This window comes from Podarcis liolepis (genome assembly GCF_965112155.1).
Source record: "Podarcis liolepis genome assembly, chromosome: 7".
NCBI classification, from domain to species: Eukaryota; Metazoa; Chordata; class Lepidosauria; order Squamata; family Lacertidae; genus Podarcis; species Podarcis liolepis.
Window position 1 is genome coordinate 83,650,424 of NC_139561.1, and position 16,141 is coordinate 83,666,564.

At 51.6% G+C, this 16,141-nt stretch overlaps 1 protein-coding gene across 5 annotated transcripts in view; it reads right to left on the reverse strand.

The window, feature by feature from the left end:
- The window catches only part of LIPE (lipase E, hormone sensitive type), a 120,069-nt gene that overhangs the window by 3,367 nt on the left and 100,561 nt on the right, over nt 1-16,141 (reverse strand). For 3 of the 5 annotated variants that reach the window (XM_083515805.1, XM_083515802.1, XM_083515801.1), the window contains 7 exons: nt 14,381-14,913; nt 11,834-11,924; nt 10,338-10,483; nt 9,342-9,527; nt 7,468-7,762; nt 5,793-6,020; nt 3,963-4,133 (listed from right to left, as the gene is read on the reverse strand). In XM_083515805.1, coding sequence (XP_083371931.1) covers nt 3,963-4,133; nt 5,793-6,020; nt 7,468-7,762; nt 9,342-9,527; nt 10,338-10,483; nt 11,834-11,924; nt 14,381-14,893 — 1,630 coding nt within the window. In that variant the 5' untranslated portion in view covers nt 14,894-14,913. Of the gene's footprint in view, nt 1-3,962; nt 4,134-5,792; nt 6,021-7,467; nt 7,763-9,341; nt 9,528-10,337; nt 10,484-11,833; nt 11,925-14,380; nt 14,914-15,056; nt 15,140-16,141 lie in introns of all 5 variants that reach the window. The other 2 variants (XM_083515804.1, XM_083515803.1) reach the window with 1 other exon arrangement.

A 16,141-nucleotide genomic window follows, 5' to 3' on the forward strand; every position in this document is an offset into this window, starting at 1 on the left:
TTAGCTAAAGTGGTACCTCAGGTTAAGAACAGTTTCAGGTTAAGAACAGATCTCCAGAACGAATTAAGTTCTTAATCCGAGGTACCACTGTATAGAAATTCAATTAATAATAATATTAATAATAATAATAGGGTGAATGAGGATAAACCTGCTCCCTTCCCCTCCGTGGTCACAGCCCACAGCTGCTTTCGTTTCCTGTTTCTTGCTGCAAAACCCGATACCGAGGAGAGAAAGCGACACCTGATCTAGGAAGCACCCCTGGGGACTGCGGTAAAATGCTCAGTTTACAAAGGGGGCAGAATGTCCTCTTGTTGCAGGGAGCACACTGCCCTACCTGTCCACGCCACACATCTCCCCATACCTTCCCTGGCTAGGACCCCCCCCAAATGCTACCCCCCTCCACTGCCTCCTCCTTGCTATCACATGGTTCTTTGCAGTTTTGTAAACAAACCGCACTATCCATTCTGAAGGAAATCAGCCCTGAGTGCTCACTGGAAGGACAGATTGTGAAGCTGAGGCTCCAATACTTTGGCCACCTCATGGGAAGAGAAGACTCCCTGGAAAAGACCCTGATGCTGGGAAAGATGGAGGGCACAAGGAGAAGGGGACGACAGAGGACCAGATGGTTGGACAGTGTTCGCGAAGCTACCAGCATGAGTTTGACCAAACTGCGGGAGGCAGTGGAAGACAGGAGTGCCTGGCGTGCTCTGGTCCATGGGGTCACGAGGAGTCGGACACAACTAAACAATAACAACAAACAAACCACAATACCTCAAGGACCGCCTTGATCAGTTTCTGTTAATTGATTCTCATGGGAACTTACAATTCACACAATTAACTCAAGGCAGTGTCAATTTACTCTTGGCAGAAAGCCAAGATCTGCTTGACCTAGAAACTACTTACTCTGATTGGTTAACGACCAGCACTCAACTCTGTTATCTAGAAATGCTAGCACAGTTTGGTGTTAGGTGTGTTAGGAGTAGGAGTAGAAGTGCTGTGTATGAGAGAGAAAGAAAGGATTTATTTTGCTTTGTTTTGTATGCAGAAACTCTGCTGGTTTTATTTTTCCTTTTAATAAATCCTGTAAATAGTTATTCTGAGTCTAGCTGACTAGTCATTTCCACCTCGACTAGCTTCTTCGCTGTGCAGGAAAACTCTGCTATGTTTGGGCTAAAGCCATTAGAGCTATGCCTGACACTTCAAAGTTCCATGACGCCTCTCCCCATATAAACTGACCCAGACTCTGCAATCATCATCTGAGGCCCTTCTTTGGGTCCATGAGAGGTCCAGAGGGTGGCAACATGAGAAAGGGCCTTTTCTGCAGTGGCTCCCCATTTGTGAAATGCTCTTCCCAGGGAGGCTCGTCTGGTGCCTTCATTGCCTATCTTTAGGCGCCAGGCAAAAACATTCCTCTTCTCCCTAGTCTTTGTTTAATTAGCCAATCCATGTCTTTTTAAATGTGTTTGTGGGAGGAGAATTTGATTTATTTTGTTGTAATAATAATAATAATAATAATAATAATAATAATAATAATAATAATACGCTGCCCATCTGACTGGGCTGCCCCAGACACTCTGGCCAGCTTCCAGCAAGTTATAAAACCATTATTATAATAATAAATTATAACATTTATTATCTGCTTTGTGGTTTTAGTCTGTATTTCATGCTGTGAACTGCCCTGAGATCTTCGCATGAAAGACTGATATACAAATTAAAATCACCATCTACCACAGTGGTGTTCAACCTTTTTTAAGGAGGGCCAGATTTGATGAAGTGAAGGGCCGTGAGGGCCAAAAGGCCAACCAAAGTTGTTAACCTTTTTTTAGGATTGAAGTTGTTGATGGTTTTTTAGGATTTCCCCCCAGAAAATAAATTGCCGCAACAGACTTTGAACATGCCTGACATGACACCTCAAAAAATCCAGACTAAAGCACAAAAGTGGGAGTCCCTCTGCAAAACAAGGGCACAGCTTGCTTTGTGGGTAGAAGAACAGAAGAGCCAATCTGGTCCAGCCCTCTGTACTAACAGGGACTGGCCAGTTGCCCATGGGACGCCTCCAAGCATAACCTGAGATCAGCAGCCGTTTCTCCTTGCCTGTGATTCCCAGCGATTGTCAGAGATTGCCTCTTAAAGTGGAACCAGAGACACCTTTGCATAGAACATGGAAAGCTGAATTTGGCCCAAACAGACGACCCACCAACCCAGCTCCGTTCCCCAGCTGTCACTCTGCAGAGCCTCATACAAGTGTCTTTCCCGGGTCTGTTAGCAAAGATCTTTTTACCCGGTGATCCCAAGGGTTGAAGCTGGGACCTTCTGCACAAAGAAGCACAGGCTCTACTGCTTCCCTGTGAGGATGCAAACATAATCCCCCTTCTCCCCTTCCTGCTCCCTTCCCCAGCAGCGTGCGCCATGGGAAAGAGTCAGCCAATGACGGGAAGGAAGGCAGCCTCCTTGAGGCCCATTGGCGTGAGCAGCTGCCAATCAATGCCAGGCTGTTTTGCACAGGGATTGTGCTGCACGCGATGCTGGCCCAGTGTAACAGGCTGTAACTGTCAGTTTGCTCAGGTGAGACTTTCCCAAGCAGCAGCTGCCATAAGGAATGTGACCTAAAAACAAAGGACACAGAAACCCCTGCAGAATTCTGAGAATCTCAGTTTTTGCCTGAAGGGCGGCAGAAAGAAAGGAAACAAGGTTGTAGCCTTCAACAGTGCAGCAGGTGAGGTGGCAGCTGGGGGGACGAAGAGGAGAGAGAGAAACAATGGTCCAATTTGGCTCAGGTCATCAAAACCGGAAATCTGGGGACTAATCTACATTGCTCAGTTAAAACGTTTAAAATTGTGTTATAAAAACATGACACCAGAGGGCACTATAGAGCAGCGATCTGTCGTCAATGGAGATTTGCATTGAGAGCTATATTACTTTTTTAAAAGTGTTTACAGATCAGTGTAGATCCAGCCTGAGTGAACAAACTCTTTTTCCTTTCCCTCTCAACCTAGAGATTCATGGAACCGTTAAAAGAGCGAAAGAGTCCGTGACCAGAAGGAGGAGGAGTACCAGGAGGAATGGAAGAAATTTAAAGACTATTTAGCTAAATATGTTAAGATAAATAGAAATACTTGCAAGTACCAGATTGGCCTAGGATTTAAACAAGTGATGTTATAGAATAATATGTTTAAAGTAAAAATGAGAAGAAAGCTGTTAATTGATTAAGTAAATTATATGTGAAAACAGTTTTGGAAAACTGTTACAATGATATACATTGAAACTCAGCCTGGGGGAGTCGGGGAAGTCACCCAACAAGGTAAAGAAAAATGGAATTATTACATTTAAGATTTATGTTTGCTTGTTTGTTTAGTTGTTTAAATACATGGAAAAATCAATAAAAAATTTTGGAAAAAAAGAGCGGAATGCAGAGAGAAAAGCTGAGATTTCTGCATGCAAGCATGCCAGAATCAATATTGCAGAATGAGAATAGAGCAGTGCAAAATCGGAGGTTCTCTGTCTCCAATGCCTTATCTAGCTCTTTCCCACAAATGCCATGCTGAGCCAGCAGCAGCAACAACAACAATAACACCACTCCAAGCCAGCCCGCCCTGTTCAGACGATGCCATTGCATATGCCACCCTGTGCCAGCCGCAGGACCCTCCCCTGGGCTGGCCAGCAAGGGCATTGATGCAGCCCTGCCCCCTTCTCCTCGCCTCAAGCAGCGCTGCATGCCGTTAGGGGCAGGAGGCGGCTCCTACCAGCTGCCGGGTTAGTAAGAATCAGGCCCTGCAATCGGAAGAGCCGCGCCAGGGACAGCATCGCCAGCAGCTGGGCCAGGGGGCACCGGCAGGAGCCCCGCAGGCCCCAGGAGAAGGGGCAACGCCCTGCAGAGACAAGATGGGTCAGAGGACGGCGGGGAATGAAGAGCAAGAAAATATGGCGAGGCCGAGGAGAGATGGGGGAGGGCTGCTTCTTACCTATCGGGGCGTCAGCCCCATTGATCTTGCCCGTGTTCTCCAGCAAGGAACCAAACAAGGAGGAGGCTCCCAGGCGCAAGTCTCGGAAGAGCATGGTGGTGTCTCGGCGCACCATGTTCACGGGGCTCAGTTTCTCCAGGGTGGGAGACTCGCACTGTTCTGGCTCCATCCCTTGGAATGGAAAGGGGGGAAAGAAACCCAGACAGTCAGGACGAGACGGGTTCCCTAAAACCGTACAAACACACCCAGATTTTTGCCATGCCCTTATAACCTTCCGGCTCCCTTTCCTACACCTCTCACGGTACTCCTCACCACCTCTTTCATTTTCTGGTTTTATTCGGGGTACAAGTCTTATACAGTGGTACCTCGGGTTACATACGCTTCAGGTTACATACGCTTCAGGTTACACACTCCGCTAACCCAGAAATAGTGCTTCAGGATAAGAACAGAAATTGGGCTCAGGCGGCGCGGCAGCAGCAGGAGGCCCATTAGCTAAAGTGGTGCTTCAGGTTAAGAACAGTTTCAGTTTAAGAACGGACCTCCGGAACAAATTAAGTACTTAACCCGAGGTACCACTGTACAAGTTTTAGTATATGTGCTGCCTACTGGTGAGGCTCGCTGACCTCCCGGAAAAGCAAAAATTCGACCTTTTCCTGTTAGGCAAAGATCAGAAGACGACCCGGATGGTCGCCAGATTCTGTGTACAGATCTGTAGGCGCAGACCATCTCCTGACTCAAACTAGTTCGTTAAGAAAATCCCCAAACTCGGTTCCATGGGTGAATCTGGGTCAGCTCCCTGCGGTAGTTTATCTTAAAGTTTCAAGTGTCTATACGCTTATCACATTTATTAATTTTAAATTTATTGTTGTAAGGTAAAGGTAAAGCGGACCCCTGACCATTAGGTCCAGTCGTGACCGACTCTGGGGTTGCGCGCTCATCTCGCTTTATTGGCCGAGGGAGCCGGCGTACAGCTTCCGGGTCATGTGGCCAGCATGACTAAGCCGCTTCTGGAGAACCAGAGCAGCACACAGAAATGCTGTTTACCTTCCCACCAGAGTGGTACCTATTTATCTACTTGCACTTTGACGTGCTTTCGAACTGCTAGGTTGGCAGGAGGAGGGACCTGATCAGCAAGTCCTAGACTCTGTGGTTTAACCCACAGCGCCACCCGCGTCCCTAATTTATTGTTGTACATTGTTTGTTTTCCTTCTGTGACTGTACCCCCAAGTGTGTTTTATAAGCTGGTCTCCGGCCGTAATAAATTACCTATCTATCTTACACAAGGATTGACAGCTGCCTTACGGGGCTGCGGTGAAATAAAGAGAAAACAGTTTTGCGTTTTAAAAGCAGCAGCAGAAACGCCACAGTGTGTCTGAAGCCAGATGCCTTCAACTCTGTATTTCAAAGATGTCTGCAAATGAGACAGGAAGTCTGGCAGTGTCAACTCTGCCACGTGGGAATCCTTTGCAGACGTGCCTGGAGACAAGCAGTCAAGTCGTGCATCGACAGTAGTGGCCAGAGCAGAAATGACCGCTGGGAGGAGCGCAGTGAGAATAAGCATGCAGCCACACAACGGGACGCCTTCTTCTGCCCCAGCTGCAACAAAACATGTCTCTCCCTTATCAGGCTCAACAGCCACAGCAGGCGCTGTAACTCTCCAATGGTTTGACTTCACTCCCAAAGGCGCAGTCCTCCCTGGTCTCCCGAGACAGACAGATGCCAACCGACCACATAGCCAAGCTTAACTAACCCTACGACCTTCAACCGCCGCTTCCCTTTGCCCGCCAGGAGTGATACCCCTCTTGCCCCCCGAGCACCCCCTGCCCTCACCGGCATAGGCACTGAGGCACTTGCACAGCACGCTCAGAGGCAGGAGCGGGTCGAGCAAGGTGAGGAGGCGGGAGGGCGAGGCCGAGACCTGCATGAGGGTGGCCGGGTACGCCGCCATGATCCCGTCGGGCATCTTGATCCCGAAGGCGGCCGCCCGCATGGAGACCGTGATGCACAGGTTTCCGCCAGCGCTGTCTCCCGCGAGGCACACCGTCTGGGCTGTGGAACCTGCCAAGCAGCAGGGGAGAGAAAAAAGGTCAGAACCACTCGGGGCAAGCAGGGCAGAGGGCTCTTTTTCAAAACCCAGCAGCAGAACCCTCTCTGAATGCCCGCACTTCCTTTTTCTTTAGGCACATGTAGATCAGTGGTTCCCAACTGGTGGTCTGTGGACCCCAAGGGTTCCGTGGGACATAACAGAAAACTACCATAGAGGTATCAATGTTTTTCAAAAGCAGCGGGCGTCCCTGGCTTGGTTTTTGAAAAAATAGGAGCTTCACAGTACTTAGCTAATTGGGAACCACTGATCCAGACTGATGATACGTGTTTTAATCTTTTTCTCGTTGATCATGATTTTTAATTATTACTATTTTTCAAAAATGCTTTAATTAGCAGCTTTCGACTGCTCGCAACAGTAATTTGATTGCTTCCCTCTTTCTGTAAACATCTTTGAGATTTAATTTTTACTTTTACAGCCCGGCGGGTGCATAAATTTCATGAAATAATAAGTCAACGAACAAAGCAACATGGGAAGCCGTGGCTGTGAGCCCCAAGAGAAGCCTGGCTGGGTGGCTGGTGTTGGAAACTCGTTGTGCGCCGGAAGCGGGGCAAAAGCTGGTAGAAGGCTTTCATTATTATTATTTTTAGCTCTATTAGCTCTATGCAAACAAGGCATTTACACAGAGTAGACCTTACACTGAATGTGACCCCCCCCCGATGTTGTTTGCTGGAGCCATGCTTGCTGGGGCGCTAGTGGGAGATGTCATTCAGATCTGGAGGTCTCCAGCTCTGCATGCGCAATGTTCCTCCTACCATCTCTGGAAGGACACCTGGGAAACCGAGTTCTGCCTGAGATTTGGGCACAGGGCAAGGATGGGGGGAACCTGGGCCCCTGCCCTGGAGGCTCCTTGACTCTCTGTTCCCAGCCAGTATGGCCAATGGTCAGGGTCATTCCTGGGAAAGCTCAGTTGGCAGAGCGTGAGACAGTTAATCTCGGGGTCGTGGGTGAGAGTCCCACGTTGGGGGAAAAGATTCCTGCATTGCAGGGACTAGAGAATAGACGTGGTCCCTTCCAACTCTACCATTCTATGATTCTAAGAGGCTACGGTTGCCATATCTTGAAGAGCAAAATAGAGAACAGTCCAAGCCGCCTAAGCCCGAAAAACCCGGACACTTCCTTTAAAATTTAAAAATCTGCCCAAATCTGCATGTTGGCCCCGCAAAAGAGGACATGTCCTGGTTTTCCCGGCTGTATGGCAACCCTAAAGATGGGAGCTGTGGTCCATGCCTGGCATAGGGACACACTGATCTAGGCAGACAGATGGTCAGAGCCAGGAGAGAGCAGCTTCCTGTGATCTTCCGAGGAGGATCTTAGCAGCTGGTTCCCCTCAGGCCACTGTGGCCAAGGCCCAGTTCTGGCCCCCACCTCCTTCCTTCCCCCCAGCCCTCCTTTTCTCACCCAACAGGTGGCAGTTCTTGATGGCCCAGCAGTAGGCATAGAAACACTCTTCCAAGGCCCGAGGAAAGGGAGCCTCCGGCGCCAGCGAGTAGTCGATGGAGAGGATGGGGGCGCCCAGTTCCTGAGCCCAGGATTTCAAGTAGGGCTCGTGCGACTTGGAGGTCTGCGCCACGAAGCCGCCGCCGTGGAAATGCACCACCAGGTAAGGCGAGCGAGGCAGCGGCTTGGTCCTCCAGCGCAGCTCCAGGGCCAGGGGGCCTTCGGGGCGCATGAGGTTGCAGAGCTCCTCGCTGTCCTGGAAACGGGAAAAGCAAGCGGTCGTGGGTGCAGTGCCAGGCCCCGAGAGGCAAGAGGCGCCCAGCTGGCATCCACCTGCTGCCGCCCGGTGGTGCCAGTCCCCGGGGCTGTCAAAATCTCAAAGGACTCTCTTGACAAACAAGATTGCTGTGACGCATTCCTGGAATCTGTTGCTCCAGACTGCAAGCAGGGAATTGGATGGTTGAATGATCCTCCGTTTAAATAAAAAATGAATTTTGCATTTGGGTAACCCTCAACCGTTGCGGAACATGGAATTTGCCCTCCCCCTCCCCGCCCCAGGTTCCTGATTTGAGGCAAACCACAGTTTTCCTAGTCGTCTGCAGCAAACCCTGGTTCGCTCTTGTTCTGCAAGCCAGGATCAAACCCCGGAGGAAGGTAACAGGGATGTGAGGGGGGGAAAGGGGGAGGAGGAAGGACAGAAGTCTGTGTTTCAGGGTAACCTTGGAACCGGAGCACTGAAAACGAGGCGCTTATTTTAAATGTGTAAGGTGGTACCTTGGTAGTCGAACGGCTTGGCTCCTGAACAAATCGGCCCCGGAATGCCGCAAACCTGGAATTGAATGTTCCGGTTTGCAAACGTTTTTCAGAAGCCAAATGTCGGGCGCGGCTTCCGCTTGAGTGCAGGAAGCTCCTGCAGCCAATCGGAAGCCGTTCCTTGGTTTTTGAACCGTTTCAGGAGTCAAATGGACTCCTGGAATGGATTAAATTTGAGAACCAAGGTACCGCTGTATATGCTGCTTTTTCTGCTTAAAAAAAGCCTCAAGCAGTTAACAATGAAAGCCATACAATTAAACGCACCACCAGCAACAAAGACAATGACCAAAACAACATTTGCTGGAAACCACAGGAAAGGAGAGCGCTCTCGTGTTTGGGTCTGCTTCCCAGAGGCATCTGGTCTGCCAGTATGAGAACAGGGCGCTGGGCAGGATGGGCTGCTGGCCTGATCCAGCAGTCTCCTATGTTCTGAATGGCAGCAGAGTGGTTAAAAAGCTGTACGTCAGAGAGAAGGACAGACCAGCTCCCTTGTCCTTGACTCCGGGGGTTTCCTGCAGTCAGGGAAACTGGCATGTGGGACGGCGTCCAATTACAGAGCAGTCCCGCTCAGCCAGGGTCCCGTCCGGGAACGGTTTGGCCTCGTGATGAAACCATATGCCTGGAGAAGCTTTTTCAGCCTGCGGAACAAGTTCCCTTGCAGGCAATCTTCTCGGGGTGGCTGCGATCGGATGCAAAAGTGGTGTGTGTGCCGTAGATGTGACGATACATTCCAGCCATGCAAAATGACAGACCCCCCCCCATAGATTTCCATCCAGTCATGCAAGAGGCATCAGTGCTGTTGAAGGACCAATTCCAGCAAGGCAAAAGCCCTTGAGGGGGCGGGGCAGGGCTGGTGAAAGGCGTGGCCTAGGGAGAGCCCCAAGGGCCAGGGAGAGAGGTCTGAGGGGCCGCACCCAGAGGCTAAATAATGCCCAGGATTCCACATGCCTTGAAGCTACGAGGTCTGACCCTGCGCATCCACCCTAGCTCAAGCCAACCCGCGGCTGTTCCCAGCTGCTTACCTGTCCCTCCCGCAGCTCGTGGGAGATGAGTCTCATCTGCACGGCTCCTGGTCCGGTGTGGGCAACTGGGGGAGTGATGGTGACTGTCAGCTGGGGGTCAGCAACCAGAGGCAGGTCGAAGGAGTGTGGTGGCACCAGCAGCGCCCGGCATAACCGGACCTGGGAGGAGGCCATGCTGGCGAGGGACTGCGGAGAGGGCAGAAGCTGTGTGAGAGCTCTAGGACTGAATGTCCAAAGAGCAGTTCCCCGTGGGAATATCCAGGGCAGAGGTGGCCCGCAAGGGACCAGGTACGCAGCATGAACGGCAGGAACAGTGCTGCATCACTAATAATAATAATAATAATTATAATAATAATTTATTCATACTCCGTCCATCTGGATGGGTTTCCCCAGCCACTCTGGGTGGCTTCCAATAGATAGAACATCAAACATTAAAACCTTCCCTAAGTAGGGCTGCCTTCAGATGTATTGTAAAAGTCAGATTGTTTATTTCCTTGACATTTGATGGGAGGGCGTTCCACAGGGTGGCATAGCTGGCAACGTTTCCCTTTTTTTAAGGAAAATTTCCTTATTCTGAATAGGATTCCTCACAAGAAAAGGGAAAAGTTGACAGCTATGCAGGGCGGGCGCCACCACCAAGAAGGCCCTCTACCTGGTTCCCTGTAACCTTACTTCTTGCAGTGAGGGAACCTCCAGAAGGCCCTGAAAGCTGGACCTCAGTGTCCGGGCTGAACGATGGGGGTGGAGACGCTCCTTCAGGTATACATACAATTTGGACAGCCCATTTTGTTGCTATTGGTGCCCCCCTCTGCTAAAACCTGTCCCTCCGCCCATCTTTCACAGTCCCCACAACCTCTGCCTCACCTCATGCTCCCTATCATCTGATCATGCCTCCTCCAGGCCTCCCCCCCCAACCCAGGCAGAGTCTCTCTCCCATCCAAGGTCCCTTCTCCCCCCCAGTAGGTCCGACCTCCTGTCGTCTGAGGCAGGACTCACAGCCAGCAGCTCCATCTCGGTGAGGTTCCAGAAGCTCTTCCAAAAGTGTACGTCCAGGTTCTGAGTGATGCGCTCAAACTCTGCCCCACGGAGCTCGGGGTCAATAGCAAACTTCCCGCTGGTGAAGAGAGAGCTGGCGGCCACACCTGAATTGGGGGGGGGGGAGCACGAGAGAGAGCAAAAGAAGACGGAAAGGGAGGGAGAGCAAAGGTGTTGGGTGACATCTCAGGGGAAAACCTCTGCTTCGAATTTCGAGAAAGGGGCTGCCCACATTATTATATCCCCCTGTGTGTCTAGTGCAGGAGAGAGAAAAATAAAAATATGTGGTACCACGAAGCTCATTGCTAGTAGCAGAGAGTGAGGTCAAGCGTTGACACATTTTCCAGAGACACTGGACTTCCTACACATAGCGGGGATGTGCCTCTGGCACTTATGCGCTGCAAAAATGCGCTTGTTCCACTGCTTCTACAGCGATTGGAATCCTTCCTGACTCGAGACAACCTTTTCTGCCCTTGGGAGACGGTTGGCCTATACTTCAAAATACAGTGGTACCTCTGGTTGCGAACGGGATCCGTTCCGGAGGTCCGGCCGTATCCCGAAGTTTCCGCAACCGGAGAGACTGCTTCTGCGCATGCATGCGCGGCATAACACTTCCGGGTTTGCTGCTTTTGCAACTTGAAGTTTATGTTACCCAAGGGTAACATAACCTGAGGTTCCACTGTAACGGCCCTATTTTTCCATCTATAAGACACCCCCATGTATAAGATGCCCCCTATTTTAGGGGACTAAGATTTAAGAAAATGGGGGAGAGCTGTATCTGTGCATAAGATGCCCCTATTTTTTTACATTATATTTTAGGGGGGAAACCTAGTCTTATACACGTATTTATTTGTTTATAGCCCACTCTTGTCTTTAAGGTGCTCAAGGCAGTGGTACCTTGGGTTACATACGCTTCAGGTTACATACGCTTCAGGTTACAGACTCTACTAACCCAGAAATAGTGCTTCAGGTTAAGAACTTTGCTTCAGGATGAGAACAGAAATCATGTTCCGGCGGTGCAGCAACAGCGGGAGGCCCCATTAGCTAAAGTGGTGCTTCAGGTTAAGAACAGTTTCAGGTTAAGAACAGACCTCTGGAACGAATTAAGTACTTAACCTGAGGTACCACTGTACATGGATCTCACCCCACCCTCATTTAATCCCAACAACAACCTTGGTGAGGCAGGTTAGGCTGAGAGGCAGTGACTGGCCCAAGGTCACCCAGTGAACTTCATCCATGGTCTAGGCGGGACTGGAACCCCGGTCTCTCCCAGGCCCTAGTCCAACATGACACCAAACGGTCAAAATAATACAAAAAACGTGAGAGGAACAGCATTTTGACCCACTGGCCTGGGAAAAGGAGGCACCTACGCATTACAGGGAGGGGAAAGGAACACAGTTCCCATGTTGTCGATGTGCCAAGAGATGCCTGCCATTCCCCCGCCTCCCACCACTCACCAATGCCAGACACATGGCGCTTGTAATTTTCCCCAAAGGAGACGAGGCTGATGGCGATGGTCTGCAGGAAAGGCCGGATCGAGGGAGCGAACTGGGAAGGGAAAGGTCAGCATTAAGGCTGGGCAGAAACTCTTAATGAATTAAATAATCACATTTGTTTGTTGCCTTTTTCTTCCCCAGGGCAACCCAAAATGGAGCGGGGGGGGGGGGTATCCTAAAAACACCCCACCCACTTCTAAAAGGCTATAGATAGTTTAATAAGCAAAAGGCTTATTACATGGTTGTAGAGGAATGTTTTTGACGGGTGCCTAAAGCTATATGATGAAGCTTCCAGGCGAGCCTCCTTGGGGAGAGCATTCCACAAACGGGGAGCCACCACAGAAAAGGCCCTGTTCTCAAGTTGCCACCCTCTGGACCTCAAAGAAGGGCCTCAGATGATCGCAGGATCCTGGTAGGTTCATATGGAGAGAGGCGGTCCTTGAGGCACGGTGGTCCTGAGCTCTTCAAGGCTTTATAGGTTATAAGCAGCACTTTGAATTGGGCCCAACTACATTGGCAGCCAATGTAGTCAGGCCAGGATTGGTGCAATATGCATAAACTGTCTTGCCCCAGTAAGCAGCCTGCCTGAATTCTGCACCGGCTGAAGCTTCTGAACCGTTTTCAGAGGCAGCCCCACATATGACGCATTGAACTACCCTAGAGGTTACACAGCACAGACGGCAGAAGTTAGGCTATCCCTGTACAGACTGGGGCAGAGGGAGGGTAACCCCATCAGGAGCAGGCAACTTCCCATCCATCCAGTCTAGAGAACCACCCACTAACAGCCTTGTCTGGACTGAGCTTCGGTTTGTTGACCCTAATCCAGTCCATTACCGAATCCAGTCCGGCACGTCCAGGGACACACCACACTTCCCAAACACGGCTGCTGGTTCCAAGCCCGAGAAAGGCAAGTTGAGAAATCTATAGCCAGAGGACCAAACCGTGAGAGGCGGGGAACAGGATGTTGCGTTTGGGGAACTGGTTGCTCGCAGGCAGAGGCCTGGCCGGGTCTGGTTCTCATAGCCTCAGCCAAACATGCGGGAAAAGGATGAGGCAGAAGAAGAAGCAGCACTGCTGGATCCCCCTTGCCAAGTCCTGCCAGGGTTCCTGGCTGCATGGACTGGGTGAAGTCAGAGAGTCAGGGAAGCTCCGAAATGGAGATCCAAACTCAGCCGGGAAACTTCGTCTCCTGTGAGACTGGCAAGTGTGTCGGGCTGGAGGAGGGAGAGAGCCAGAGGGACTTGCATGACCCATGGCTCAGGGCCATGCAGCCAAGGCCGACGCCTGCGTGGAAAAGAAGAGAGAAGGAAAGGGGAAGGCCAGAGCTGGCTTTCCGTGACAGGGAGGCCCTGACTCCGCTGTGTGGCAGGCAGCTCTTGCCACGGAGGCTCCTTCGGGACAAACACGGAGGGCTCTGTGCTGGGCAAATCAGATTAAGGGAGCTGATGGGGACCGGCGTGAGCTCTGCAGAGAACAAGGTGAACTTCTTGGGAGGAGTACAGAGGTCTCGTGAGGAAAGGGCACCAGCTTCTCCTGGGATGAAGCGGGCTCTCCTGGCAATTATTACTACTGCAGTATCAGACGTAAAAATCAATAACAAAAAGCACAGAGCAAACACGGGGAGGGGGGGTGATGACAGGTCCCTGCCCCCAGGAGAATACAGCTGACTGCAGCCAGTGGTGGAGGAACAACAACAGAGAGAGGAGTCAGGCCAGGCCAACAAGGGATGAATGCAAGCAAACACAGCTGTGGCAAATTCAGCCAAGCTATAGATGGGGTTGGAGAGGGCAGTCAGCAACTTCACAGGGTTTGGGCTGAGGGGAAGGAGAAGGAAGGCTGCAGCTCCGCTGCCTTATATGCAGAAGGTCCCAGGATAAGTCTCTGACACCTCTAGGTGGGGCTGAGAACGTCCCCCTGCCCTCCTCCGAAAACCTGGAGAGCTGCTGCCAGTCAGTGAGGCGATACTGCGCTAGCTCCGAGTGCCTTCTGGTGGTTCCCTCACTGTGAGAAGTGAGGTTACAGGGAACCAGGCAGAGAGCCTTCTTGGTGGTGGCGCCCGCTCTGTGGAACACCCTCCTGTCAGATGTCAAAGAGATAAACAACTTTGAGAAGACATCTGAAGGCAGCACTGTATGGGGAAGTTTTTAATGCCTGATGTTTGGCTGTGTTTTTTATATTATTTTGGAAGCCACCCAGAGTGGCCGAGACAACCCTTTCAGATGGGCGGAGTATAAGTAATTAATTGTAATTATAATTTTTATTATTTATGGATCAATTGTCTGACTCAGTCCAAAGCAGCTCATGCCCCCAGGCACTGTGCAGATAGATGTCTCACTAAGGCGCTGCGAGGACATCAAGGGGGAAAGACCGAGCTCCTTTTAGAGCAGGAGACTACAGAAATGATGACAGGTAGGAATGTGGGGGTTCACTGATGCCTGCAACGGGTCAGGGGCCACCTCCCCAAAGCCTAGGACCTCCATGCGGGCTGAGCGCCTCCCCTCGCCTCACCTGGAAGCCCATGCAGCGCCCGTAGAAGCAGCCCTTGTGCATGGTGATGTACTCCTGCAGGAACTGCTCAGAGAGCCCTCGGTCCTCATGGTTGAAGAGGTGGCCGGGCCGGTTCTGGGTGAGAAGGCGCTGGGCCAGGTAGACGAGGGCTCGCAGCTGCGTCAAGGCGGTGCAGTAGGCCTCCAGCTCGGCGCAGTTGTGGCTGGTGCGGAAGAAGATGCTGCGCCGGTTGGTAGCCACGTAGCGGCTCTTGTGGACGATGTGGGCCAGGCAGCAGCGCACCGTCTGCGCCAGGCTCCGGTAGCCGTTGGCTGGCGTGTGCTCGTCCAGGTCGAAGATGTGGTAGATGGTGGCAAAGTGGCTCAGGACTGGCTCCAGGCACCGGGCGTGCTCCCGGATGGTGGTGAAGGCCGCCACAAAGCGCCGGCCCGTCTCGCTGGTGCTCTCCTGGAAGAAGTTGACGTTGTCTTCTGCCAGCGCATGCAGGGTCTGGAACAGGGGCCGAGGATCCATGGTGTCGGTGACAGGGGGGCCTGGAAGAGGAAAGGAGAGCTGTGAGGGGAGAGGCGGGTATGAAGGGAGCCAGGTGGAGAAGTTATGCTGCTGCGACTGAGCGCAAGGAGCCTCTCACCAAGCGAAGAGCGCGCCTTCGCCGGACGTCCTGCCCCTTACTTACACTCCCCCGTCACTGCCTCAGCTACGTACTCCACATTCCCTGATTCCTCGGCTTCCATGTCTCCTCCGTGCAGGCCGGAAGCCCTGTGAGCAGAGCGGGCATCGCTTACTAAGACAATATCAATGTACGGAAGAGCCCGTTTCCAGAGGGCTCCACCCCACTCTCTCTCAACAGTTCTGTCACCCAGGAATAACGCCTGACGTGGGCTCTCCTGGTGAAGCTGTGCAGCCCACTCCACGTAAACATGTAAAAAATGCAGGCAGGATTGGAATGAAGAGCAGCAGTTGAGTATTTGTTGGGAGCACAGTGTGGAATATTTATAATACACAGCAAATTTAGAAAATACGGGGGAACTACGGTGGGGTGAAGCTGTATGTGAAATGGATGTCTACTTGGAAGCATGTGTCAGTTTGTAAACTTTTGAAATTCGGAAATAAAAAAACAAAAAGAGAATCAAGCCTACTCCTAATGGATGGAGCAGGCAGATGTTGCCCACATCTCAGTGGGGTCCCTGAGTTCCCTCTTTTATCCCTCCTCCCGCCATTGGCTGCAGCTCACTTCTAAGAGCAGGTAGGGATTAAGGTGAGCGCACAGCTTAAGCTGTTGACCCTGGTGAGGTACAGGCAAAAACCTGCTCCCTTTCAGGTGGAGCGACGGGACATGCCTCTGACTGCTGGTGGTTTGAGCCTGCCCAGAGATGGCTGTGTATTGCAGGGAATTGGACCAGGTGCCCCGGGGGGGGGTCCCTTCCCAAACTCTAATTCTGTGACTGGCAAGCCCCCGACCCTCACCGACAAGTACCCAAAGCACTCCCCACAAGCACAGCCCACCCACATTTAATAAATAACCACCATCCTATCAACAGGCCTTCCAAATAGTTAGGAGTAGCCTCCAGCACTTCAAAGACGTCCAAAGCTCTTTGCATCCTCAAAAATCCTGACAACAGGCCTGCCAGGGAGGCCAGCGGTGGCAGCAGAGGTCTCGGATCGCTGAGGAGGCAAGAGCCTGGTCTCAGGCTACCAGGGGACGGGAGGCAGCTGACACCCCAGCCGGTTCTTGGAGACACCTGAGCACAGGAAGAGAAA